Genomic DNA, 25,821 nt, shown 5'->3' on the forward strand with positions numbered 1-25,821 from the left:
AAGGAAAAGTAAGATATTCCCGATTGGCATGGTTAGGTGCATCACTCTTCTTGCGGATTCATTGGGTTGACAAGTGGGCAGTCTACCTTCATCTTACTTGGGGATGCCGTTGGGAGCCCCTTATAGGAGGGTGGCGATTTGGGACCTGATAGTAGAAATAATCGAAAGAAAACTAGTAATGTGACAAGCAAATTACCTTTCTAATGGAAGTAAATTGACTTCGATAAAAAGTGTATTATCTAGCATCTCGATTTATTTTTTCTCTCTTCTTTCAATGTCCTGAAGTGTAAAATTATAGCTAGATAAAAAATCGAATGAGAAAAAAAATATTTCAAATTATTATATAAAAAAATTTCCTAAAAAAAAAAAAACATATTATCAACAAAATTGTTAACTTAGTTATAATTTGTTATACTTAAGATACAAATAATTTTTTAGAAGAGTAACTCATTTTAAGTTTCCATTGATAATTTATATGAAAAATTTAAGAATTTTATATAACATGCATTTATTTTTTAAATAAAAAATACCTTAAATCATTTATAGTATGGAAATAAATAACAAAATAAATCGGTTCAAGGTACTTGTGGGTACATATTGGATAGAACCTAATGGTTCCGATTCCTATCGGTTCGATTTCATTTTAGACCCGGCTCTAATCAATTCCAATAAAAAGGGATCCGGAACCGGGGTATTCAATTTTGGTTTCGATTCGATTTTGATTAAATAGGTACCCATTGATACCCCTACTATAGAGTAATATTGGGGTAACATTGGGATTTGATTTGATTCTCACATTTTTGATGTGAAGGTGTGTGCATAACTGTAAATGCTTTTTACTCATATCTCGAGGAAATACATGTATGACTTTCACATCAACACAATGAAAAATAAAGTCCCCCAAAATTTTCCTAAACTATATATGAAAGATTAATGCTGGAGTGACTTCAATGAGGAAACACAAGGTACATTTTGACGTGGTGGAGCGCGCATACCCCTAGATGTGTTTTCTCGGAGATACGAGTAAAATGCATTTACCTACATGCACACACCAAACGGATTGGATACCGAATAAAATCCGAGCCATTACCAGACTTACTAGGTACGGGCAAATCCAAGTATATAATATATTATATATTTTGCTAAACCCTATGAAGTTTATTTAAATATTGTATATCAAATCGGATCTGGCCTTATTCGGACCCGACTCGATACATTAACAGCTCCAGTATTACCCCACCTTCTGCGCATGGACTGGAATTCGATGCTGCAGCTTCTGCTTTTTTCTTTCCGGCATCGTTGAATGAGAGTATGATGGTAATCTCTCTCTCTCGCGCGCGCGCATTTAGGGTTTTTTTTTTTCAAATCTAAATTTCGATCACTGTTGCGTTGAATCCATCATTCGAAGGCACCGATCTCCATCAATTGGCACCGCGATTGCTAAGAACTTGGGGGCTATTTTTTTTTTTTTTAATCGAGTACGACCACAAAATCTCTTTGATTGGATCTCCAGAACGAGAAAAGGATAATCACTATCTCTTAGATTGAAATTTTCATATATTTTTTTTAATTAAACTTTGGGAGGTATCAGTATCAGAGGGCAGCAACCATTGAATATTGATGGAGGTTGTGGTTCTAGAGGAGAAAGATGCAGCAGATTGGATATACAGAGGAGAAGGAGCTGCGAATCTTGTTCTCTGTTACATTTGATCATCTCCTGCTTTTGTATGTCCACCACACCATTCCATTCCATTAGATTCTCCACCTCTTTAATAATCATCTTTGAATTTCAATCTGATTCATTAATTCGATGATTGGAACCACATGATCTGACTTGCATTTCGGTCAAATTATTACTTAAGTTCTTGAACATATAGTGGAGCTCAGAAACCAATCTTTTTGCTCAATCACATTAACTTTTATCTTACTTAATGGGCTAAAATAACATTACAAACATGATAACTTTCATGATGAAATGGGATCACAAAACAATGTTTATTGTATATTTGTATTAGGGTTGTTATTTACAAATGTAACTTAATGGGCTAAAACCCAATGCCATTTTGGTCCAAATTCTATCATTCCACAAATAATCGTATATTAAACTATAATTTCAAGTCCACAAATCCATTGGGTTTTGTTGAATTCTGTACTTCATTCTTGTGTTGGACTCTGAACACTCATGCCCATGTCGATTGTGTTACCCTATTACCATTTCTTGTTATTAAATCCTTCCATGGTTGAAAATCTTGGTCTCATTGTATGCATTGTTGACATGTGATGTTGAATAACCAAAATTTGTACCTTATATGGTACTTCACAAAGCCAACATGTTGCAAGATGGGTCAAACAAATTAAGGCAAAACCGGAACATTATCCTGAGATAACATTCTAGTCAAGAAAAAATAAAATAATCGAGTATCTTGGCCAAGGCAGTCCAAGATGATAGTGTATTTTAAACCATGACTACTTCGGCTTTATTGTTTGTGATTGAGGCCCTGGTTGGTACGAAGCAAATCATTTGCAAATGCAAATGATTTGTTGGAATCTAATTTAAAGATGCTTGGTTACATTCTAAAATTTTTTTGCATTGCAAATTATTTGCATGAACCTCTTATATCCTTCACAAATTTCAGCAAATAGTTTGCAGCCCAAAAGGTGCTGAAAATCATTTGCATGGTACCAAGCAGGGCCTGAATGTAAAAGTAGGCTTCATTTCTGATTTTGTCCCTGTTTCTATCTGGTGTTTTTTGTATTTGGGTTGATTGCTACAGGTTGGAAAAGTGATATGCTTAGAAAAGGCTCCTATGGAGTGATACCAAAGACATTGTTTCATCCACCTCAAAGGAAATTATTGGAGAACAATTTGTGCTGAATGTTATGATCCCTTTGCTAGGCTCTGAACATGTTGATGCCGGGGTATGTTCTTATAGGTGTCACTCCATGTGGTTTTTATCCAATTTCTGATACGTAATTGAAATGCCAGTGATGATGCTACCATGTTTTTTATCTCAAGGTCTGAAGATCCACACTGACCCCTGATATAGTTGGGAACATGTTTGACTTATGTAGTTCTTATTCTTCTTCAGATAACTAACCTAAAGTGCTTGCTAGCCTCATTCAATACTTTTAATAATATATTATGATATAATACTATCATAATCTACCTATAAAAAACAGAAAGTACTATGAGATTCTTATCCTGCTTCTATCAACGTTCTATAACATATATCCAACTTCTTATTAAGTATAATGTGTTTTTTTTTTTTTGTTGGTAGATATTAGGTATAATGTTAATTTTCAATTTGTATGTTTTGCTAGTTATGATTGAATTGAATGTGTAATTGTGGACATAGGTAACACAGGAATCTGAAGTAGGGTTGGGGTTGATAGAGGAGGATTTAAATGTGAATTTGCATCATAGGTTTACCTATAAAAAGAAAATTTCTGATCTGGTCTAGGTCTTGGGATACTTTTACCATAAAAAATGTGATGGACATTTGAATCGATTTTACTCAGTTCACAAAATTTATCTGGGTAATAAGAGCACAGAGGAAATGCGATTTGGTAAAGAGGAAGGAGTCACAATAACAAAGGTACTTTGAAGAAACTACAACCACTATAAATCTGTTAAGAGTTGTGTGAAGAAAGGTCATCAAATATGGCTACAAGGTTATTTTTTTTCTCCGTGGTATTCTTTCGTGGTTTGTCTTGCAATGGAAGTCTATTAAAACAGGGATCCTGTACTTGATTACGCTGTTGGTTTGGTTGACTTGGTTCAATCAACAAGAATGAATCCGATTTATACATTCATGGTATTGAGTGTCAGAAAAATTCTCGTGAAATGTACAGAAATATCTTCATTTGCATAGGGCTTGATGAGAAATTCAACTGATAACTTCTTTTCATAAAATATTTTAGTGGAGAACATCTTTCATCTCGGAAGATATTTTGGTCTGCATTAAATTTCAAATGAAATAACCAAATTTTAGGTATAAAACCACAAGATTTTCTCTGAAATATTTTGGTCAACAATAAATTTCAAGTGAAATATTCTTTTTAATTTTTCAAAAAAATATTTATAGCAGCTATACAAAAGAAAAAAAGATTTTTTTTTTGCTTGTGGACAGGACTTGTAAATTACATCCATTCATTAGCATAATCGAATTCTGATTGATTAGGAATTTATATATAATCTTATTTTGATGTATTCCAAGTATATGATCACATATAATCATTTATGGTCTACTTAGTTTGGCATATTAATAATTTAATCTTACACATTTAAAAAGTAAAAATATGTATAATAATGTAGGAGTTTCTTTGAGGAAATCAATTGGAATCTTGTTCTTGTGCTTTTGCAAACTGTTCCAGCCTTTTCTGCTTGCGAAGAATAATTTTGAAATGTGTAACCTTAGTTTACAAAAGCCGGAAACACTCAAGTGAACTGGCTGATGAATGATTGGTCTTTGCAAAATAAAGCATTGAGTCCCACTTCTATAGAATAGAGTTATCTTATGTTAGGGTGGACTTATGTTACCTTAGAAATCATTGCTTCTGATTCCTTTTTTTCCTTTACCACATCTCATCTCTAGTTAATATCAAGCTTCTGAGGGATGGATCAAAACTTATAAATTATAGCATTTGGCTATCTTAACTGCCCATAAAAAAAAGAGAAAACATTCAAAAACTAGAGCTGCTAGTGGTCTAACAGACAGGAAGAAAGCTAATTCACTTAACAGTTAGGAATGTTAACTTCAGATAGTGATTTTAGGTTATTTACCATCCACTAGGATGCCCCATCGATTGAATAGTTTATATCAATTCATTGATTGGCCATGTGTTCTGCATAGCACGGTCATCTAAATCAAGTGTTCATGGGTGCAAACTTTCCCTTCTGAGCATCATAATCCCGAAAGCTTGGTAAAGATGTTTGACATTGATTTCCTTTGAACATGGCAGATGCGTGTCCTCGTGTCCAGGGAATTCCTAGAGGCAGTCGAAAAGAAGATTCTTTGCCAGCATCCTGCTTGGCGAGTTGATGCTTCTAAGGTTAATACCTTCAGTGATTCTGCACTTGTTATCTCTGATCATACAATTTTCCCCCATGGTAAATAACAGCTTTGTTATGCATTGGACATTGGGCAGTATATATTTCTGCATACTCCTTTCCTAGTGCTTTCTTCTCATTACTAATTGGCTATGATACATGTGATTATTTGTACGAGACTATGAGCATCCGAGACCTAAATGGATGCAGAGTCTTGCACTTGGCAAACCTCGATGAATATGATGTTTTAGTCGGTATTTATTATAAAAATTTGGTACTTTTTTTTTAAAGTAAAATTTCATTAAGAAAATTGGTACTTTTTGATTTACCACTAGCATCAGTATGCTTGTATGTATTTTCTACAAATGGGATATGATATTGGCTTATCACTTTCCTAGATGTGACAACATAGATAATTGTAATTTTATGTATTTCATATAAACTTTCTATTGAGCAATTCTCCATCTGAAAGTATGGAAGAAGAATTCAATCTTTGGCAGAAGAGATGCTCATCTATAAATCTGTTTGTATTAGCTATCTGACATAAATAAAAAATGGAAGGGATAAATCCAAAAATGCCACACCCAAATCATTAGATTCTCATCAATAAGATCATCATTGTGTTGCCTCAGCTCCATTTGGGATAGCAACATCAATCCTGGTAGTCAAAGGTTAAACATAAACTTGTGAGGGACTTTGTTGAAGTGGTTAAGCCAGTTTAAAATCGTGGATGGTAGGATTTACACTGACGGAACCAACAAAGATCATTTAACATTGTTTATCATGATATAGATTTTCTTTTTTTGTTAGACATTTTGTAGAAGAAAGTAGTGAGACTTTTGTCATTTAATCATGGTAAATGGAATAGTTATCTTAGCAATGTTTCAAAAATGCATTGATTATATACTTTCTCACTCCATTTCAGGTACTAGAGAGGACCCTTGCATGGCAGTCGAAATAAAGGTACTTTTATATTCTTCTTGTATTTTTATTTATGAATTCTAGTATTTTATTTATCAATAATATCTTCTATGTAACTTCTATTTTCTGACTTCCATGTTTGCATTCAAGAAAGCAGCCAAAATGTGGATTTCTTCCATGTTCGGAATTCATTGCTGGAGGTAATGTTATCAAAAGGAGTGTAACACGTTTTCAAATGCACCAGGTCCTTAAGCTTCATCAAGGAGAGGTAATACTTCCACCCAGTTTAAATGAATATGTGCCTTCTTAGACTAAACTCTTATAAAAAATCCTTTCCAATTAAGGTATAAAGCTTAGATCCAGTGTTACCTTCGCACTTCTACTTCTGGATTTTTTGCCATGCTGACACTTGTTGGGATTTGGACATTCGCCAACATGACACGATACTTCTGGACATCTACGAAAAAATGTCATATGATATCATTTAAATGTCTCATCCAAATAAGGTAAAATGAAGTGTCCTTTTTAGGAAAAACCCTATAGAATATCACAACTTATAGATAAATTGCTTGGGTCCTTAAAAATTGTTTGTATGATATCATATATTTTAAGTTATAGGTGCTAACTTGCATAGTTTGACTTCTAATCTTTTTTGTCAAGTAGGTTTTTCAATCAGCTCTCATAAGACTTCCTTGTAGTTTTGTTTCAATAATATATGCTTCATAACTGACATTTTTTTGATAAGCAAGTGGGTTAGTGGTTAGTAATTAGTTGTTGAAAGCAGTTCTCGAACCCAGGTCGTGGAATCAACACTTGCAAACTTTAACCAATTTTGCAAGCCGGCACCTTCCTTCATATCTAACATATTGCTTATCTTATTATTTTTGTTTTATTTAACTGTGTTGTCTCTATTTTTAAGGGAGTAATAGGGTTCTCTGGCAAGACTGTATTCATTAATTTTAATTTTTTATTTTTTGTAAGGATATATCGCCATATTCATCAATACATTGACACTTGGCACACTTGTCACGTGTCTTTATAACATGGCTTGGATCATAATTTCAAGACCATGATTTCTCTGCCAATGCACAATGAGTAGAGTAATATATTTTCGTAAAGAGAGATGGAAAGGTTTTATATTTTTTTGAAAAAAAAAAAAATTGGAAAAATAAGATCATTTTATTCTGGCAAGTTCTATTATTTAAGAGTACCCTACAATTTATTCTCAACTATGTAATAATCCATGGAATTTATTAGTTATCAACTGTAGAGGAATTTAATTAATCAACAATAACTAAACCGATCTTAGTATTGTTAACTGAGATCTTGCTTCATCTGTCTTCAACTTATAATTATCTTCTTAATTATGAGCCATTAACAACCATATAACCTTATGGGACTATTTTTTGTGTAAACCATATAGTTCTTATCTTCAGAAGAAACTCAAGTTAAACTGAAAATCATTTTCCATGGGGTTCTAATCAGGGGTTGTGGATTGTAAGCTGTAAAATCCGAACAAAACTGATTGAACAATTTAACTAACGTTGTTATTTAATATTATTTAGCATTTATAATTATACCTAAGGCACGTTCCGAATTGTATCGCAGATTTCACATGTAAGTGACTACAATCCACTCGATCTGTTCTCTGGATCCAGTAACAGAATAAACAAGGCTATGAAAGCACTCTTTACCACCCCACAGAACAATTTCCGCTTATTCTTAAATGGTTCTCTCATTTTTGGGGGCTTGGGGGGTGGCACAGATGATACCAATTTCATGATTGGTGAGGCATTTGAAGATATGATCAAGGGTATCATCCAGGCAGACCGTGGTCTTGGATTAGAGAATTTTCTACACCTTGTTTCTGAAACAATTTGCAGATCAGGAGTATTGGGTCAGCTTCTGGAATCCCAGAAACTTGATTCGTTCGACATAGAAGGGGCAATTCATGCATACTACAATGTTGTTTCTCAGCCTTGCAAGGTATGTAAGGATTTGGGTGATTGCGAGCTCTCAAAAAAATATCTTCCCCCTGCATTCTATTCCATTGGAAGAAAGCCTGAAGATTGTGAGGAATTATTTGATAGCTGCAACTGCAAAGGATTGTAGTGTGATGATCAGCTTCAGACCTAGTGCAAAAGGGGATCCACCATCCTCGTTTAGTACTGTATACCTGGAATGCACCAACCAAAGGTTTGATTACAAGGTACACACAATCGTTTCCCCTCTTAATTAAATGTTTTTTAGCATGATTGGTGTCCGCCTGTTTATCTGAATTGCGTAATTATTGCTATGGTATTCTTCTAACACAACACCCAGCACCAAGTTTAACATGTGATATAATTGATGTACTCCCCTCTCATTAGTCAAGGGTCTGATGTGCTGACAACCATTTACCCCAAAAGACCGATCTGATGGGGAAAGCGCAACTATGAATGTAAGAGGTTCACAGCTCGAACTGGGGCATGATATGTGAGCACGTCACACCCGGGAGCGGAGGCGAATAACACAACACTCAACATGATACTCCTCAATGCACAGGCAATTGAGTGGTTTCCGCTCCCCTGCTTGCGAAAACAAAAGGAGAAATGGTTTGGCCTAGTCCTTATTAATGTGCCTTTTGAACTCTTACACAGTAATAAATGATGTCTGAAAATTTTGTTTACTCAACAAGGGTGTTAAAAGTTGGATAAATCCGGGGAAATTTCGGAAAAAAATTTGGGCAGATGGGTGGGCAGAAAGGAAAAAAAAAAAACTCTGGCGGAGAGGAATAGACTCAAAATATCATGGAATTTTTTGGTTATTTTTTGAAATAACTGGAAATTTTTTTGACTCATTCGATTAATCACTGATTTTCTCAACTAACTCCCTCTTCAACAAACTTTTCCAAAATTCGCCGCATTTTGTGACAAGAAATTGTAGGATGGTATTTCATAGAAAAATGTTAAACTGTCATCCTTTAACAATGCCCTCAACACTGCGCTGACGTGGAGGTGTGCACAGAACTATATATGCTTTTTGTTGAGATATGAGTGAAAACTCTAGGAAAAGCATCTATGGCTCTGTGCACACCACCACGTCAGTACAGTGTTGTAGGAAGTCAGTCTAGAAGGACTCTATTTCATACCAATGTACATTCTTACTATACTGTATATGCTGCATCTCTATCATGTTCCCAGATACACATGCTATAATATCAGTAGTAAGATAAGAAGAGCAATGTTTCTGTGATGTAGTATCTTTTCTTTAGCAGGTTAGTGAAAGTTCGTTACTATTTTGAAATAAGAGCAATCATCTAAATGATCTCTGAGACGCCATATCTTTTTTTTTTTTTTTTTGTCATTGAAATGCCATTTATAAGTTGAACTTTCATGTAGGCTTATTTCATTGACCTGGACATGAAACCTTTAAAGAAGATGGTTCATTACTATGAATTGGACCAGAAGATAGTGAGCTTCTACACTGAAATGAAGAAGATGAAAAATGGACCTTTCTGATTCTATGAGCGTTGTGGTTTCTCAGACTGTCAAGGTTTAATACAGCATCGGCATAAAAGTGCCTCAGGCCATGAATTGGACCTGAGGATTGTGAGCTGTGACCATCTGATCACTCTTAATTAATGAGCATTGGCGGTTCAGAAACCTTAAAGATTGAATCCAACACCATTGTCGGAACAGAAACTCTAATTTTGGAAATTTTTAAAGGGATAGACAGTTTAATGGATGAAAATGGTTTGTGTAGCCAATCCCAAATCTTTGTGAAAAGCTTTGGTGGTTTTCTTTTTTAGGAGGTATTTGAATGCAGGGACATATTAAAAAAGATGAGACAAAGAGACAAGTCATGTTTCGATACTTTTCTTGAAATTCAAACAAGATAAATCATTGTCAGATTGATTAACTGGTGAGTACAACGCAAGCATGGGCTACCCATTCACCTCTATCTTTCGGCAAAAATCAAAGGTCTTACTTCTAAGCAAGCCCAAATTATCCCTTGTAGTGGAAAACAATCCCACCCCCAAAGGAAAGGATGATATATATATATATATTTGTTGGAGGAAAGAAACATTGTGGTCCATTAATTTTTTATTTTTATTATTATTAAGAATACGTTTGTAAAGTTTGATATCATTTTTCACATATTTTTTTGTTCTATAAAACCAAGAATGTTTCAATTGACTTAAGATGTCATTTGACCCTTTGTCCTTAAACTTTGAACAATTTTATTGGTGATTTTTAATCATTGGATATAATCATTTTACTTTAAATTTATAGAATTTTCATACATAAGTGTCCCAAGTGACGACATACACCTACTAAGATATGCATTAAAATATTTATGGATCAATGCAGCAAGAAAGAGGATGATATGATTATGACATCAAGGTTTTTGTGCCGTGAAGGATATCAAATATTCATTGTGAGTTGTCACGCGTCCTTTCCTTGATGATTTAGACTTAGGTGAAATATTTTCTCCATGTTTTCTAACTGATGATATGCAATAGTTTGACCTCCATCTTCTCCTATTGACTATTGAAAATACCATAAATGCCCTCATCTTCAACTAATCAAATCATGGTCAACCACTTTGGGTAAATTTTTACTCACATCTTCTACATTAAGATTTTATCTACTAAAATATTTAAGTCTCAAAGAATAATATAAGATTTTTGGAGTGGTACAACGATGAAGATGGATTGAAAAAGAAAAAACAATGGAGGGTTTTCATGAAAATGAGGTTGAATTGAAATTGAAGAACTTAAAGATAACTAGTTTTGGATGAAACTATGAAAATTTTCTATTATTTTAACATTGAGGCATTTAGGTGAGTTTCAAAATGATGAATTGAAGATGAGGTTAAATAGATTAAAAAAACAATTCACCCCTGAAGGCTGAAGAGCTTGAAGATGAATTGGCTTTGGACAAAAAAGTCGAGGTGTTTTTTTTTTTGTTATAGGTTAAAGATGAGAGTATTTAGTCTATTCTATATTAGTTAATAAGAAAAAAAAACAAGGTCAAAAAAATTCATGTCATCAATTTGAAAATATAGGGACATCTCAAATATTCAACACCATGTTGAAGTCATCCTATCTTATATAGAATAACGTAGAAGTGACTTAAGATTGACCTCATTTCATACTCTTTTTTTTATATATTATTTATGTGGAATTGTATAAGAATCATAGATGTTTTTTTTATCGAGATACCAATGAAAAGCATCTATAGTTCTGTGGGCACTTCCACATGAGAAAAATGTGAAATGAGGTTAATCTTGAGTCACTCCATCACGACTCCATTATTTAATATAGATCCATCAAAAGAGAAGGCCAAGTGCTGATGACAAAGAGACTTTGGAGTTGGGTAAGTTGTTCAACGTGGCGCTCTATCTACAGTAGAATGGGTTATGAGCAAGTGGCTTAGTTTCTACTCAATGAGAGTTGATCACTTCAAGTTTGTAATAATATTAAAGATTGGGCCAAAATAACTATATTAGTTATATCTTCATTTGTTTACATTTCATCTCTCTTTCTTCCTCTCCCCTTTGGTTATTTATCTTTCATCCATGGCTCTAGCCATAATAACTCAACATAATTTCTCTGTTAAACCTTCTTCCTTTCATCCCTCACTACCAAAAATATTCAAGAAAATCCAACCATCTTTCTACACCAAACCTCTACACTTGCATTGTTCCTTGAACAAACTGTACAAGAGCAACCCCATTCCCCAAACTACTTCAATTCCATGGAACTTCAATCTACCAATCGAAACTATTGGTCTTTTAATGGGTGTCTTTTACCCCGATATGCCATCGACAGATGCACTACTTTCCGCTATGACTTTAATTGCCTCACAGGTTCTTCTTCCAGCCCTCCTTGACAAATACGTATCCCCTCAATTCCATTGTCATGTTCTCTCGACCCTTCGATCACTCTTTGATAATACCTCTTCGAAGCTCACCCTTGTCATCTATGAATGTAATGAGAATTCTCCTAACCAAATTTATGAGGCTTCCAAGATCTACTTACGCAACAAGATTAGCCCTTCCGCCGAACGATTAATTGTAAGCAAGCTAGAGAATGAAAATAATATCTCGGTCACCATGGAAGAAGAAGATGATATAGTCGAGGAATTTGAAGGTATTCCTCTCAAATGGAAATCTATATGTTTGCACTCTCAAACGCCTGATTCGGATGCTCCCCATTGGCACAAACCGTTGGAAAACCGATGCTTTGAGCTCAGTTTCAACAAGAAATATAAGGAAAAGGTGTTAGGTTTTTACTTGCCATATATACTAAGCAAGTCCAAGTCAAAGTCCTTGAAAAAAGAAGAGCATGTAGTGAAGATTCACACACTTGGTTGCTACGGTACTGGATGGAAATCAATCAGCATTGATCATCCAACAACATTTGATACAGGGGTACTAATGGATCATGAGCTCAAGAAGGAATTGATAAAAGATCTAGAAATGTTTGTTAACAAGAAGGAATCCTGCAAGAATACAGGGAAGGCTTGGAAAAGTGGGTATTTGTTATATGGTCCTCATGACTCGGGGAAATCGAACTTGATCACAGCTATGGCCAATTACCTCAACTATGATATCTACGAGTTGGAGCTAATGGGTTTCCAATCCAATTCAGAGATCGAGAATCTTTTGCGTGACACAGGGAATCGATCTATACTTGTGTTTAAGGATATCGATTGTGGTGTTGAGTGGCAAGATAAAAAATGTGGAAGTGGAGGCCTTGCTAAATATAATCAGGTTAGTATACTTGGCTTCTAGTACTACCTTTCTTTATGAAGTGAGTGAATAGTTATGACCTAACCCAACCATCACCATCATCATCAGAAGTTTTATCCTTAAAAGTAGGGATCATAAATTATTTGATTATTCATGTCTAAACTCAGTGTATTCTATTATTGTAAGTATATTTATAATATTTAACACACCGAATCCTATCAGAATTTCACATAATGCGTGCCATAAAATAAGAGTAATACTAAGATGGGTGACCTCCTATGAAGTTCTCCTCTCCACTCTTTTTTTTTAAGGCGTCAATCAGCTTAGTTTGTAAATTTTGGGCGATGATAGTGTAGACTTAGATTTAGTTCCTCCCATCAATGAATCATTGATCTCATTTAAAGTACAAAAAAGTAGAGTATGTTCATATTTAATTCATGTTCTTTTCCTAGAATTTTCATTTTTCTAGTTGAGATTATACTCATCTTCTTTGCTCTATATGACTAAATCATCCTAATTGACTTTTATCTTTTAGTTTATCACATATTCACGCTACTACTTATTTTCATCCTACTATCACAATGTGAAAAAAGTCCAAATTTGACGGTCTTGGGCCATCAAATTTCATAAAATTCGATGGACCAAGGGTCGAATTGGTGTCAATTTTTTTTCAAATTAATGAAAAATGAGAGAAATTCAACAACTCTAAGCATTCAAATTTGGGAACATCAAGAATTCTTGATGGCCCTAGACCGTCAAAATTCAGTTTAAAAAATTCTTGGGCCTTGGCCCGTCAAATTTTTATGTCGAATATTTCAATTTTCATGTAGTGTATATGCTCTATCTATTACAGTGTTATTTTAGTATTATTGATCATTTTTTAAAATATTTTAATATAAAAATAGATTACATGATTTTGGATAAGAGTCATGATAATCTAACTCTTTTTTTTTTTATATATAGACTCCCTTCATAGAATTGTAGATCTTTGTTTTGAGATATACAAGGATAGATTTTTATGATTTTGTGTAGTTATGTGAAAGTAACCTACTAAAAAAGAGAGTAAAATTATCAAAAATCTTTGGAGAAATGGGATTATTTAACGAATAATGCTTTAACTGGTCAATTTATTTTAGACCAATGTTCCAGTTGATCATGCCAAGTCGCCAACTAAGTGACTCATTCATTTCAATTACGTGCAAGTTTGAGGTCCCTTCCTTCCAAATTTTGAAGGCAAGCTTACCGACTTTGACATATAACTGTACCAACTACTACCACCGTACCACGCATAATAAGGGCACTTTCGTCAAACGATATAAACAAGCCAACCACCCTTGCCACGGGGACGACCGTACGAGGGCTGTGACTGGATCTGACTGAATTGGATCGGGTCGATAGGTACTGATCTTTTAAGGACTGGATCGGACCTGGAGCTGATCCAATAATCATCGGATTGAACTCTTGTTCGGATTGGATTTTTATCTGATCTCGATCCAAACCCAATCCAATAATGATCAGATCAGGTCGGTCTAGATCGGGCCAAACCAAATTTGATTTGCAAAACCTTAATAAACTCGGCATATTTAAACTAAGGAAAATATATTGGGTTTTTTTATTATTATTTATGAATGTTATCTTTTTATGAAAGTAATCTATGAAAACCTCCATCAATGTAACCATTACTCTTCAAATATTTCTAATCAGCTTAGTTTTGGGACTTTCCTTTGAACAGTTGACACCATCTGATCTACTGAACTTCATTGAAGGCCTATGGCGGCCTTACGATGATGAGCGGATCATCGTAGTCACAACCAATAACAAGGAGTGGCTTGACCCGGCATTGCTAAGTCTGAGTGGCATGGACATGCACATACACAAGTCTTACTGCACTCCCACTGGGTTGAAGGTTCTCGCTTTCAATTATCACAAGATTCAAGAAAACCAGTTATTCAGAGAGCTCGAAGTACTAATGGAGAAGGTAATCATTACCCTTGCAGAAGTTTGCGATGAACTAACGGGGAACAATGATGCTGACATTTCCCTTCATGGACTTGTCAAATTCCTCCGAAAAAAGAAAAATGGACAGTGATGCAGCCAAGGATGAGGAAAGAACTTAAAACACAAATAAATTGCCAGATATATTGGATTGTAGCCCACATGATCATTTAGTTGTTAGTTTGCAAGTTATTGAATCCTTCCCCTCAATTTAGTAGAGGGCATTACCCATTAAAGAGTCACTTTTTTTTTATACAAAATTTATAATATATATCCCAGGGGAATGTTAGCATTCTCAAACACTTTTGTTTTTTCAATAATATCTCGATCTCTTTTGTCTTTTAATGAAAAATGTAAGAGTATATTAGTTTTTTTACATAATAAATATTTGTCTCACACTTTGGAATTCAATGTTTTGTTTGTAATATATGATTTTGTTGCAGATCAACATAGCTGTGATTTGGCTAACAAGTCAGATAGAAATCCCACCCAATCTATTATGATTTAGATGCCAAATCACATCTAAATCACAACAGTTCAGTTATGATAAGATTGCGGATCAAAACAGTTGTGATTTGGCTAACAAATCAGTTAGAAATCCCACCCAATCTGTTATACTTTAGATGTCAAATCACAGAAGTTATGATAAGATTGCCAAATCCTTGGATTCTAATTTCAAATCAGAATCTGTTGTAAATATTCAGTTATTTTCTCCCAAATATTAGGAGATTGATTCTATTTTGTATTCTATAAATACTGTAATTAGATGATGTAACAACACATTTTTTAACAGAGAATACATATCTAAGTTTCTGTTTCGTCATATTTTCTTCTTCACATCTATGTTTATTCACATGGTATCAGAGAAACAAACCTGATCCTTCTTCCATTAAAAATTCTCAACTCCTCACTATCTCGATGATGTTGTCTCCTTCAATGGAATCAAATTCCTTTACTAATGCCTCATCATCCATTGACAATTACAACAATCATTTTTTTCTCCATCCTTCTGATAACGCAGGGAATGTGCTTGTTGTTATCCTTCTTGATGGTGACAATTATCAGAGATAGAGTAAGGTGATACATATGGCACTCACAACTAAAAACAAACTCGGGTTGTTGATGGCACTGTGAGAAAACCCTATGCTTCTTCATCAGATTATGGATCATGGGCACGTTGCAACATGATGATCCTCTCGTGGTTGTTGAATGCTATCTCAAAATATCTCCGAGATAGTATCATTTACTCGGAAACAGCTACTGAAGTATGGACTGATCTTTATGAACGATTTTCACAAGGAAATGCCTCCCAACTCTATTGTGTTTGACGCGAGATCACCACTCTCTCTCAAGCTCAACTTTCTGTTTCTGCTTATTTCACCAAGATGAAAGCCTTATGGGATGAGTTGTCTTCCTACATAACCTTGCCATCATGTTCTTGTGGTACCATGAAGGCTATCACCGCCATTCAACAAGAGGAGAGAGTCATGCAATTTTTTATGGGTCTTAATGGTTCTTTTGCAGCCATAAGAAGTCAAATCTTATTAATTAATCCCTTACCATCTGTGAACAAGGCTCATAGTCTTGTATTTCAAAAAGAACACCAACGATGTATTCGTATTTTATATGAGCCTCATCTTGATCGCATTGTTGCTGCAGTTAATCAACCTAGTAATTCCAGCCCCATAGTTGTTGCCACTAGTCAGAACATTCATCACACAAATCGTGGAAACTCATTCAAACCATGTCATGAATGGCTCAAGTGTATCCATTGTGGTAAAATCGGCCATACAGAGGGTCGTTGCTACAGCAACCACGGTTTCCCATACCGTAACAATAATGAAAATCATCCAACACGCCATGAAGGCCAACATGCCAATAATGGTCAATCCGATCCTCTCCAATGCACAACAACGACTCCTCAGTTTACAATGGAGCAATACCATCAACTCTTGAGTCTTCTACCTTTGGGTCTTTGGGTAAAGAGAATCCTAGTGCGAACATGGCTGGTAAAGTATCTTCCAATGACTATTTTTATTCTATTCCTTGAATCATATATAGATACAGGTGCTACTAATCATATGACTCCTTCTGACTTCAATTTCACCAATGAAAATACATCTTCCCTCTATCCTGTCAAATTGCCTAATGGCAATCTCATACCCATAAATTTATCATTGTTACCCGATTTACCCCTCTCCAATGTTCTTTGTGTACCCTCTTTTAAGTACAATTTATTGTCTGTTAGTTCCCTTACTAAAATCTTCATTGTGCTCTTACCTTTTATCCTGATCATTGTATTATGCAAGACCTAACCTCGAAGAAGACGATTGGAGTGGGTAAACAACATGGAGGACTCTATATTCTTCAAATCCCAAATGTCGTTGCTGCTTACACCACTATTCAATCTGATCTTTGGCATTTACGATTGGGACATCCATACATATCTCGTCTTCATAATCTTATGAATTCTAATAAGGATATCTCTATTTCTTCTTGTCATTGTCATATATGCCCATTGGCAAAACAATCTAGATTACATTTTCCTCGTAGTTTTATATCTACGAACACTATTTTTGAATTATTACATTGCAATATTTGGGGACCTTATTCTACTACTTTGAATGATGCTCATTATTTCTTTACCATTGCTGATGATTTTTGTCGATTTACATGGGTTTATTTGATGCGTTATAAATCTGAAACACCATATTTTTTTAAATCATTTATAAATATGGTAAAAATTCAATTAAACTCCACTGTTAAGATTATTCGCTCTGATAATGGAATGGAGTTTTCTGGCCATGACATCAATCACTTATACCAAGATGGTATTTTGCACCAACTAAGTTGTGTTTCCACACCTCAACAAAATGTAGTAGTAGAATGTAAACACCGTCATTTACTTCAGACCGCGAGAGCCTTGCGTTTTCAGGCTTTTGCCCTTAATTTTTTAGGGCGAATGTGTCCTTGTTGCCGTCCATCTTATTAACCTCCTACCCACTCCTTTACTCCATAACAAAAGTCCTTATGAAGTCTTGTTCCAACGGCAATCTAACTACAATTACCTTCGTGTATTTGAGTGTCTTTGTTACACTCATAACATCCATTACAAGCATAAATTTGAAGCTCGGGCTAGTCATTGTGTTTTTCTTGGTTATCCACATGGACAATGTGGGTATAAGGTATATGATCTTGATACTGAACAACTTTTCATTCGTAGGGATGTTGTTTTCCATGAATCCATATTTCCTTTCCACCATACACTTGCTGTAAGTCCATCTTCAGTTATCCCTAATCTTATTCATGAGTTATCCCCTCTTGATTTAATTTCAACATCCATCGTCCCACTAGTTCATTGGTATCTTCTCCTGCTTCATTTTACCTTAATGATTCTATGGAACCACTAGTCCCATCTTCTCCAATCGTGGCCGACCACAGAGTTCCACTGCGTCACTTTGCAGAATTTGAGTGTTCCAATGTAGTCACTACCTCTTCTCCAACGACTTCTTTGAAGGTAAAACCCTCAGGTACTTCTCACCCACTCTCACATTTCTTAGCTTATAACAAATTTTGTTTGCCTCACCATTCTTTTTTAGCTTCTATTACCTCTGTTTTAGAACCAACTTCATTCACTCAAGTTGTCAAAGATAGTCATTGGAGAGATGTTATAGCCACAGAAATTCAAGCTTTGAAAGCAAATAAAACATGGACTCTCACACAACTACCTCTTGGTAAAGAACCCATCGGTTGCAAAATGGGTTTTTTAAATCAAACATTGCTCATACAGTTCCATTGAGCGTTATAAAGCATGCTTAATTGCGAAAGGTTATACTCAATGAGGGGTTGGATTATCATCACACATTTGCCCCTGCCGTCAACTTGTCACCGTTCGATGCTTATTTGCAGTTGCTAGCACTTGAAAATGGTAATTATATCAAATGGATGTCAATAATGCCTTCCTTCATGGTGACCTTGAAGAAGAAGCATTCATGAAGTTACCGTTGGGATATTCCAAACAGGGGGAGTTTCGTGTGTGTAAATTCAACAAGTCTTTGTATGTCCTCAAATAAACTTCAAGGGATTGGTTTGCTAAACTTTCTACTGCCTTATGCGATGCCGGTTTCAATCAATCTAAGGTCGATTATTTTCTTTTCTATCATCATACAAAGTCTAGCACCACTTGTGTTTTCGTTTACGTTGAGGATATCATCATCACTGACGACAATCCTGCCATTATTTCTCACTTGAAGACTTTCCTACATAGCAAGTTTAACATCAAGGACTTTGGTATTTTAAAATATTTTCTTGGTGGTATACCATACAAGAACACTAGTTATTCAGAGAAATTAAAGGGTTAACAGAGAAACGATCGATGCTCGTCAAATTCCTCCAATGAATATATATATATATATTTAAAGGGCATTACAACTTACTGAATGCTGTTTCCTGAAATACAATTTCTCTAGCTAAGAGAATTAATTTACCCACCAAATTAAAGGGTCCTGTTTTTACAAAATTCCAAAATTATGCACTAATAACATTCTACCGTATAATACAAATGATATCAAAATTCAACAATGTTATACCTAACCCAATCTTTCATTGGTATGCATCCTGTTAGGCAGAATGTGGTATGAGAACATGAAAATAATGAAGTAGGTGACGATGAAGCTTGAGGATTTCTTGGGTAGCTCGGACACGTTAGTATGTTTAAGATCCAATGTCTCTAGGCTTTGAAGCTTGATGTTGGTCTCTTTTTTTTTTCTCTTTTTTTTTTTGGATCGGTAAGCAGGGGTTGTAGGACCCCACCCTTTTTATTGAAAAAAACTAACGAGAATAAAAACAAATTTGATCTTCTAATACAATTCTCGCAAGATCTTGAAGAATTTGCGACACATCCTCAATTACATTAAACTCCCCTGCATAAGCGTCAAGTCTTGCTAGATAATCTGCTGCTCTATTCGCCTCCCTCCACCAAAATTCGAAATTGCATCTTGTAAATCTCGAAACCAAATTCCTTATCTCCTCGACTAAATCTTCTTACTTCCAACCAGGCATTCACTTTATTAATAACATTCACTGCATATAATGAATTCGACCTCACTAGAATGGACCGGTAGCTCTTCAAATCTGCATGTTTGAGACTTTCTTTTATGGCCAATAGCTCCATATTCACAATATCATCATCAATCACATTCGACCATCCCGCAAAGATAAAATACCCATTAGAATCTCTGCCTATGAAACCAATTCCAGCGGCATGATCTTCTGTCTTCGATGCATCTGTATTAATTTTTATCCAATTACTATTGGGCTGGCTCCAAGAAAAATTCTTCACAGATTTTTTGAAAACTTTCCATGAACAATTCCAATTTATGAAGAATGGGGTACTAAGAGATAAGAGACTATCTGCTATTTCTTCATCATGGAAAATAGTCTTGATGATGGTCTTTGGAAGCTCTGAGATATTTGATCCTCTCATGATTAAATATTTTAAATGAACAAGATTTAGAAGTTCACTTGGAAAACAATCTACAAACTTACAATTACATCCAAGTATCCAACTATAGTTTTAAAAATGATTATGATGACTCAAAACTCAATTGATTCACCTAGACTGAATTTCTGAGAGGACTTGATACCAAGACTTGTCTGATATGGACAACATTCTTAGAAAAAAGTGTGATGGTCTAAGCAGATTGAAGGTGATCCATTACAACTCGTTCCATGTAATCAAACCATGCCTAGCAAAAAAATAAATAAAAATGGTCTATGGTACCATAATAACCTAATTACCAGTACAAAGTAGCCGTTTTTGCAAATTGCAAGAAACATGCACCTCGGCTTCAGTTCGGGGTTTTCATATTTTCTTTGTCAAGGAGATGACAACATTAAAGAACTTGGCTTCCTCTTTCATTAGGTGCTCCACCACCTTCTCCATGAACCTACAAAACAAATCATCCATAATTGCCCCTCCAAAGTGACTCACCAGCATTGATTCTCCCACAGATCTTATAGATATTGCAAAGTTTTGGGCCCTACTGAATTTGTCTCTTTTATCATCATCTTCCAATTCCCCATCCCAATCGACTTTGAAAGTCTCCAGTCGATCAAGCCTAAATGATCCTTCATCCTCAACTAGGCTCATTATTTCATTAGGACAAGCCGTATAATATGGCAAGTTGAAGGAGTCCAGTTTAGCATCTTCCACAAGCCCCTACATTGAATTAAATGATTTCTGTAAGAGATGAAACAATGAGTAACTTTGCTACATATAAAAGGGGCCACAATTGAGGTGCCTCTGTGACCATGTCATTTAGTGCTGATGCTAATAACTTAAAATGTTTGCAGTTTTCATCGTTCGAGGGATCATCACTTCTCCTTCCCATAATTGTTAGGACCATTCGCCCTCCAGGAACTATTTCTACGGACCGTAATCTAAGAAACAACGAGAAGTCCCGCTGAAATTGCTCCCAGTATGCTTTAAGCACACTAGGAGGGCTCGTCAGCATTAAACATATATTCCCCTTGTTCAATGGAGTGCCTCCTTCACTTTCAAGCATTTGAGGAACCTGTCATAATCATGCTGCATATTAGTCACAAAGCAGGGTAAAAATGTTTTTTTTTTTCTTTCAAAAGTGGTAAAGTTTACTACGAAGAAAAAATAAGGAGATCAAGGAGAAATAATATGGATAACAACCTCACAGCTAATTAGAAACCCCTCAATGTTGACAGTTCCCCTTACAATACAACTTCAGGTATAAATCCCTGAGGGTAGGCCCCAAGCAGGGGCGGAGCTAGTAAGGAGACATTGGGGGCAATTGCCCCCACTCAATTTGTTGGGGCATTTTAGATACCTTTAAATTTATGCTTAAATTTGAGATATCCTTGTATTTTGAACTACTGATAGGCCCCGTTTGACCCTGTTGCCCCCACTCCCTCATCTCCCTCCAATTTTTGCCCCCTCCCCCTCCAATTAACTATAAGTTTGCCCCCACTAAAAGAAAATCCTGACTCCGCCCCTGGCCCCAAGGTGGGATTCAAACTCTCCTGAGGCATGGTTTTGGCCATCTCACCAATCCTTGAAGATTACAGTACAACTTGTCCACCAACTACTCCAAAAGACTGATTTGTTGGAGATTAACTGGCTATGACACACCCGAGAGTAGAGAAAAATATACACTCAATCCTCCTACACACCTATAAGAGAAAGAATTGAACCTGTGACCTATACGAACCTAATGCTTGGATAGTATGTTAACCAACCAACTACTCAAAAAGATCGATTTATTGGATCAAGAGGGGGAGAACTATGAATATAAGAGGGTCACAGGGCTTAATTAGGGTATGACACCTCTGAGAGTGGAGGAAAATATATATTCAACACTCCCCCTCACTCATAAGGGGAGGAAAGAATCGAACCCGTGACCTATATATGAACCTAGAGATCTGATACCATGTTAACCAACCAACTATTCCAAAAGACTAATATGTTGGCAAGGGGGAGAACTATGAATATAAGAGGCTCACGGGGCTTAATTAGGCCTGAGAGTGGAGGAAAATATATATATAACACTCAACAGGACTTTCTATCTCTAAAGGAAAAAATGAAATGTTTAAACTTTTTACAACTTTATATGAATAGAAAATTAGAAAAAAAAAATTCGTGTATGATGCCCATAATGATCTTTGGGAGAGAGTTCTCCTTTGCAAGGGTAGATTCCTATTCCCCTCTTTCTAGATGCCTCAACATACAGAAAAAGTTCCCTAAACATAGGAATAGTGGATAAGAAGATGATTCATGAGGAATTCACCGTTAGCATTACATACATACAAAAAAATCAATAGAAGTTATACCACAATACATGTGATTATCCACAATCGAGATCTTATTCAAAAGCAAATGACTCACTCTTAGTCATTGAAGTTCATCGTAAAGTCAGAATCTCTGGAGAATTCACCACAAACCATGAAATTAATCCTCAACAGTATGTTTTTCTTCGATAAAATAGAGTTGTGATTCAAACAAGAAACTGTGTTTTGAGAGACAAGTTACCACTTCAATGAAATTCCTAGATATGAGTCGCTATAGATTCCTGTACCAACTCTAAAGGCTATGGGTACTGTTAAAGGCACCCCAATTATTACCTAAGGAACCGAACCCTTATAGTCAAAAAATTTGTCTTATACAAATTAAAAGTTTCAAAATGGGCAGATTTTTGGTAAGGATGATCTATATGCTAAGTAGATCATCCTCGCCAAAATGAAAATCCGGGAGGGACTTTTTTTTCGCTGTGATTCTCACTGTGTTGATGTAAGCCGTAGATGTGTTTCCTTGAGATATGAGTAAAAAGCATATGAACACACCTTCATGTCAGAAATGTGAGAATCAGAGTAAATCTCAAGGTCACCTTAGCATTACTCTCACTAAAAATCAGCCCATTTCGAAACTTCTAACCCTTCAAAATAAGTTAGAAAATTCTTTTGTAAATCACTATTGATGGGTTTAGAAATTTTAAAATGGACTGATTTTTGGTCAGGATATTCACCAAACATCATCCTGAAATTTTTAAGTCATATAAGACAAAAAAAAAAAAAAAAAAAAAAATTATTGCTATGGGGTGGGGTGCCTGAGGTAAGAATTGGGGTGCCTTTAACACGTCCCAAAGGCTATCCTTCTTTGAAAATCTAGGCTATCTTTACGCAGACAGTCTTCTAAAATAAATGGTAGTTATTGTTGCGTTGCTAATGCAAATATTAAAAATAGAAAAACACAAATGTTTTTGTGATACATGGAAATGATGAGCCAAAGAAAAGTTTTTGGTGTTTGTTATTAATTAGCTAAGATTCTAACCTGAGAAAGCCAATGGAGGCTATAAGAAGAGTGAACAAAGTGCAGAGTTTCATTCGGAAATAGCCTCTCATAGAAAGATCCAGGCATTCCATTAATGAAACACGGACCGAAATCATGGCCATTCTCTTTCTTGAGTTTGTCATAGAAACTAGGCAAAGACTTGAAGATGGTGTTAAAATCATTTCCTGGAAGATCATTTAGGAAGACTTGGAATTCAGGTGGCCGACGATTCATAGGTTGGCATGCCTTGTAAATAGTATCTATAATCTCAGAGATGGCTAATAGGGTGTTGGGTCCTGAAGAGCAACCCAAGTCTGCAATCCTCAGACACTGAGGGAGGGTGGTGGAGTACAGATCTAACATCGTCTCTTCTATTACGGGTTTTGCCTTGTCTATCACTGTTCTCTATAAACAAAACAAAACACATTAATTCAATCATTTAAGATCAGGAAAATCCAATAAGGGTGACAATCCACAAAGAAAATGTGAGAGAGAGAGAGACTTGAAGTATGGAGTTCTTAGCATAACTGTTATCTCCTTCTCCTTCATTCATGTGAAGAACCTGTTGCACATCCATCATGGTTAATGGTTTCTTCTCCTTTCCTCTCCTCTCTTCTCCTCTGTAGATCAAGTATTCTGTACGCTGCTGTATGTAAACATTTGATTAGTTGACCTTCTTCGTTTGAACACAAGAAAGAAGAATTAAATGAAAACAATAATAATAATAATAATGGAGTGAACTCAATGCTCAAGAATTAGTTGATCATGAGTGATTGTTTGCTCACAGACCAAGACAGTTTTGACATGCGGCGCTGATTAGGTAAGTAACAAAAGAGAAATTTTTTTCTCCTGCCCGCACATCCATTGTCCATAAATCTTTATTTTAAAATTTTAAATGTTAAAAAGTATTTTAGGATGCACATAGATTATCATATTTATAATCCAACACTGCAACCTTCTAAATTTCATGAAAAGCCTTATGGTAAAAAAAATTAAAAAAAAAAATTTTTCGAGCTTGATCAATGATGTTGACAATGGATGGTTACTGAGCAACCAAATTTTAAATTAAAATATAATGACGATTTTTTTTTTTTTTTTGGTTGAAATTCATAGAATTTCATCCTCTACAGCATTTTTATATTAGATCATATTTTTGGATGCAATAAGATAATCTTATCAGGAAATTTTGATTTTTTTACCATGGGCAAGAGAAAGTAAAATTCTCTTATTACTGTTTATGTCATTAGCGCCACATGTCAAATTGGTGTTAGTCTGTGAGCAAACAATCACTCATCGACCTTCTTAGTTTGATCAAGCGCAAGTGATTTTCTTATTCACAATCCAACACCGGATTGACATATAACGCACATGACGTAAGCAATAGAGAGAAAATTTCTCTCTCCTACCTGCACATCCTTGCCAACTAATTTTAATTTTAAAAAGGTCAAAGGACCCCATAAATTATCATATTGGAAATCGAAATCCACAACCTTCTAGATTTTATTACAAAAAACTCCTGGTTAAAAAACAAAATTAAAAATTATAGTTTTTCAAATTTGATATAAGATATTGAAAATGGGCGAGTACCGAGCATCCAAGTGTAAAATTAAGATTTAATGGTGAAAAATAACTTTGTTTTAAATTATTTTTTTAAATTAATAGAATTTCGTCCTCTACAACATTGTGATATTGGATCATATTTTTGAATTCCCAAAGATCATCTAAACAAGAATTTCATTTTTTTCATCATAGGCAGGAAAGAGAAATTTTCTCTCTTGTTGCTTGTGTCATCTGCACCATATGTCAAACCCGTGTTGGGTTGTGAGCAAAAAATCACTCATCTAAGTCCTGATAAACATATGCTCATTGTAAAAGTCGTTTTTGAAAGATTTTTTGTTCACAACCCAACAACAATTTGACATGTGGCACAAATGACATATGGAATGGAGATAAAATTTCTCTCTCCTAGTCGTGGGTCCTCTACCCACAAATTTCAATTTTAAGATTTAAATTCTTCAAAGTGATCGTTGAAACCACATGGATTATCACAATGTCAATCTAACACCACCAATCCACAACCTTCTAGATTTTATGATAAAACTCATATTCAAAAAAAAAAAAAAATTAAAAAAAGAGAATGCTAATGTCCAAGATCTTACGAGAATATTAATATTCTCCAACACTTTATTTTACTAATAATACCCATATTCATTTTGTCTTTTAATGAAAATAAATACAGGTATATTAATCTTTTACACAA

At 35.1% G+C, this 25,821-nt stretch overlaps 2 protein-coding genes and 1 pseudogene across 3 annotated transcripts; 2 read left to right on the top strand and 1 right to left on the bottom strand.

Moving 5' to 3' along the window:
* The first annotated feature begins 1,341 nt into the window (after nt 1-1,341).
* On the top strand, nt 1,342-10,292 carry LOC147407387 (inositol-pentakisphosphate 2-kinase-like; annotated as a pseudogene). Its single transcript, XR_015176778.1, has 7 exons — nt 1,342-1,725; nt 2,775-2,919; nt 4,963-5,110; nt 5,976-6,013; nt 6,129-6,239; nt 7,580-8,180; nt 9,352-10,292. The product of XR_015176778.1 is annotated as an inositol-pentakisphosphate 2-kinase-like (transcript).
* A 1,070-nt stretch (nt 10,293-11,362) lies between these two features.
* On the top strand, nt 11,363-15,350 carry LOC147407388 (AAA-ATPase At3g50940-like). The gene is made up of 2 exons (XM_086432836.1): nt 11,363-12,730; nt 14,442-15,350. The coding sequence occupies exons 1-2, from the start codon at nt 11,534-11,536 to the stop codon at nt 14,796-14,798; spliced, it is 1,554 nt and encodes a 517-aa protein (XP_086288962.1). The 5' UTR covers nt 11,363-11,533; the 3' UTR covers nt 14,799-15,350.
* Nucleotides 15,351-19,996: 4,646 nt separating this feature from the next.
* LOC147407389 (S-adenosyl-methionine 4-1-methyl-2-pyrrolidinyl-3-oxobutanic acid methyltransferase-like) lies at nt 19,997-24,194 on the bottom strand. The gene is made up of 4 exons (XM_086435932.1): nt 24,064-24,194; nt 23,562-23,966; nt 21,007-21,279; nt 19,997-20,924 (listed from the first exon to the last, which is right to left on the bottom strand). The coding sequence occupies exons 1-4, from the start codon at nt 24,139-24,141 to the stop codon at nt 20,568-20,570; spliced, it is 1,113 nt and encodes a 370-aa protein (XP_086292058.1). The 5' UTR covers nt 24,142-24,194; the 3' UTR covers nt 19,997-20,567.
* Between the last annotated feature and the right edge of the window lie 1,627 nt (nt 24,195-25,821).

The sequence above is a fragment of the Akebia trifoliata genome, chromosome 3 (assembly GCF_017979445.1).
Source record: "Akebia trifoliata isolate Shusen 1 chromosome 3, ASM1797944v1, whole genome shotgun sequence".
In the NCBI taxonomy this organism is placed as follows: Eukaryota; Viridiplantae; Streptophyta; class Magnoliopsida; order Ranunculales; family Lardizabalaceae; genus Akebia; species Akebia trifoliata.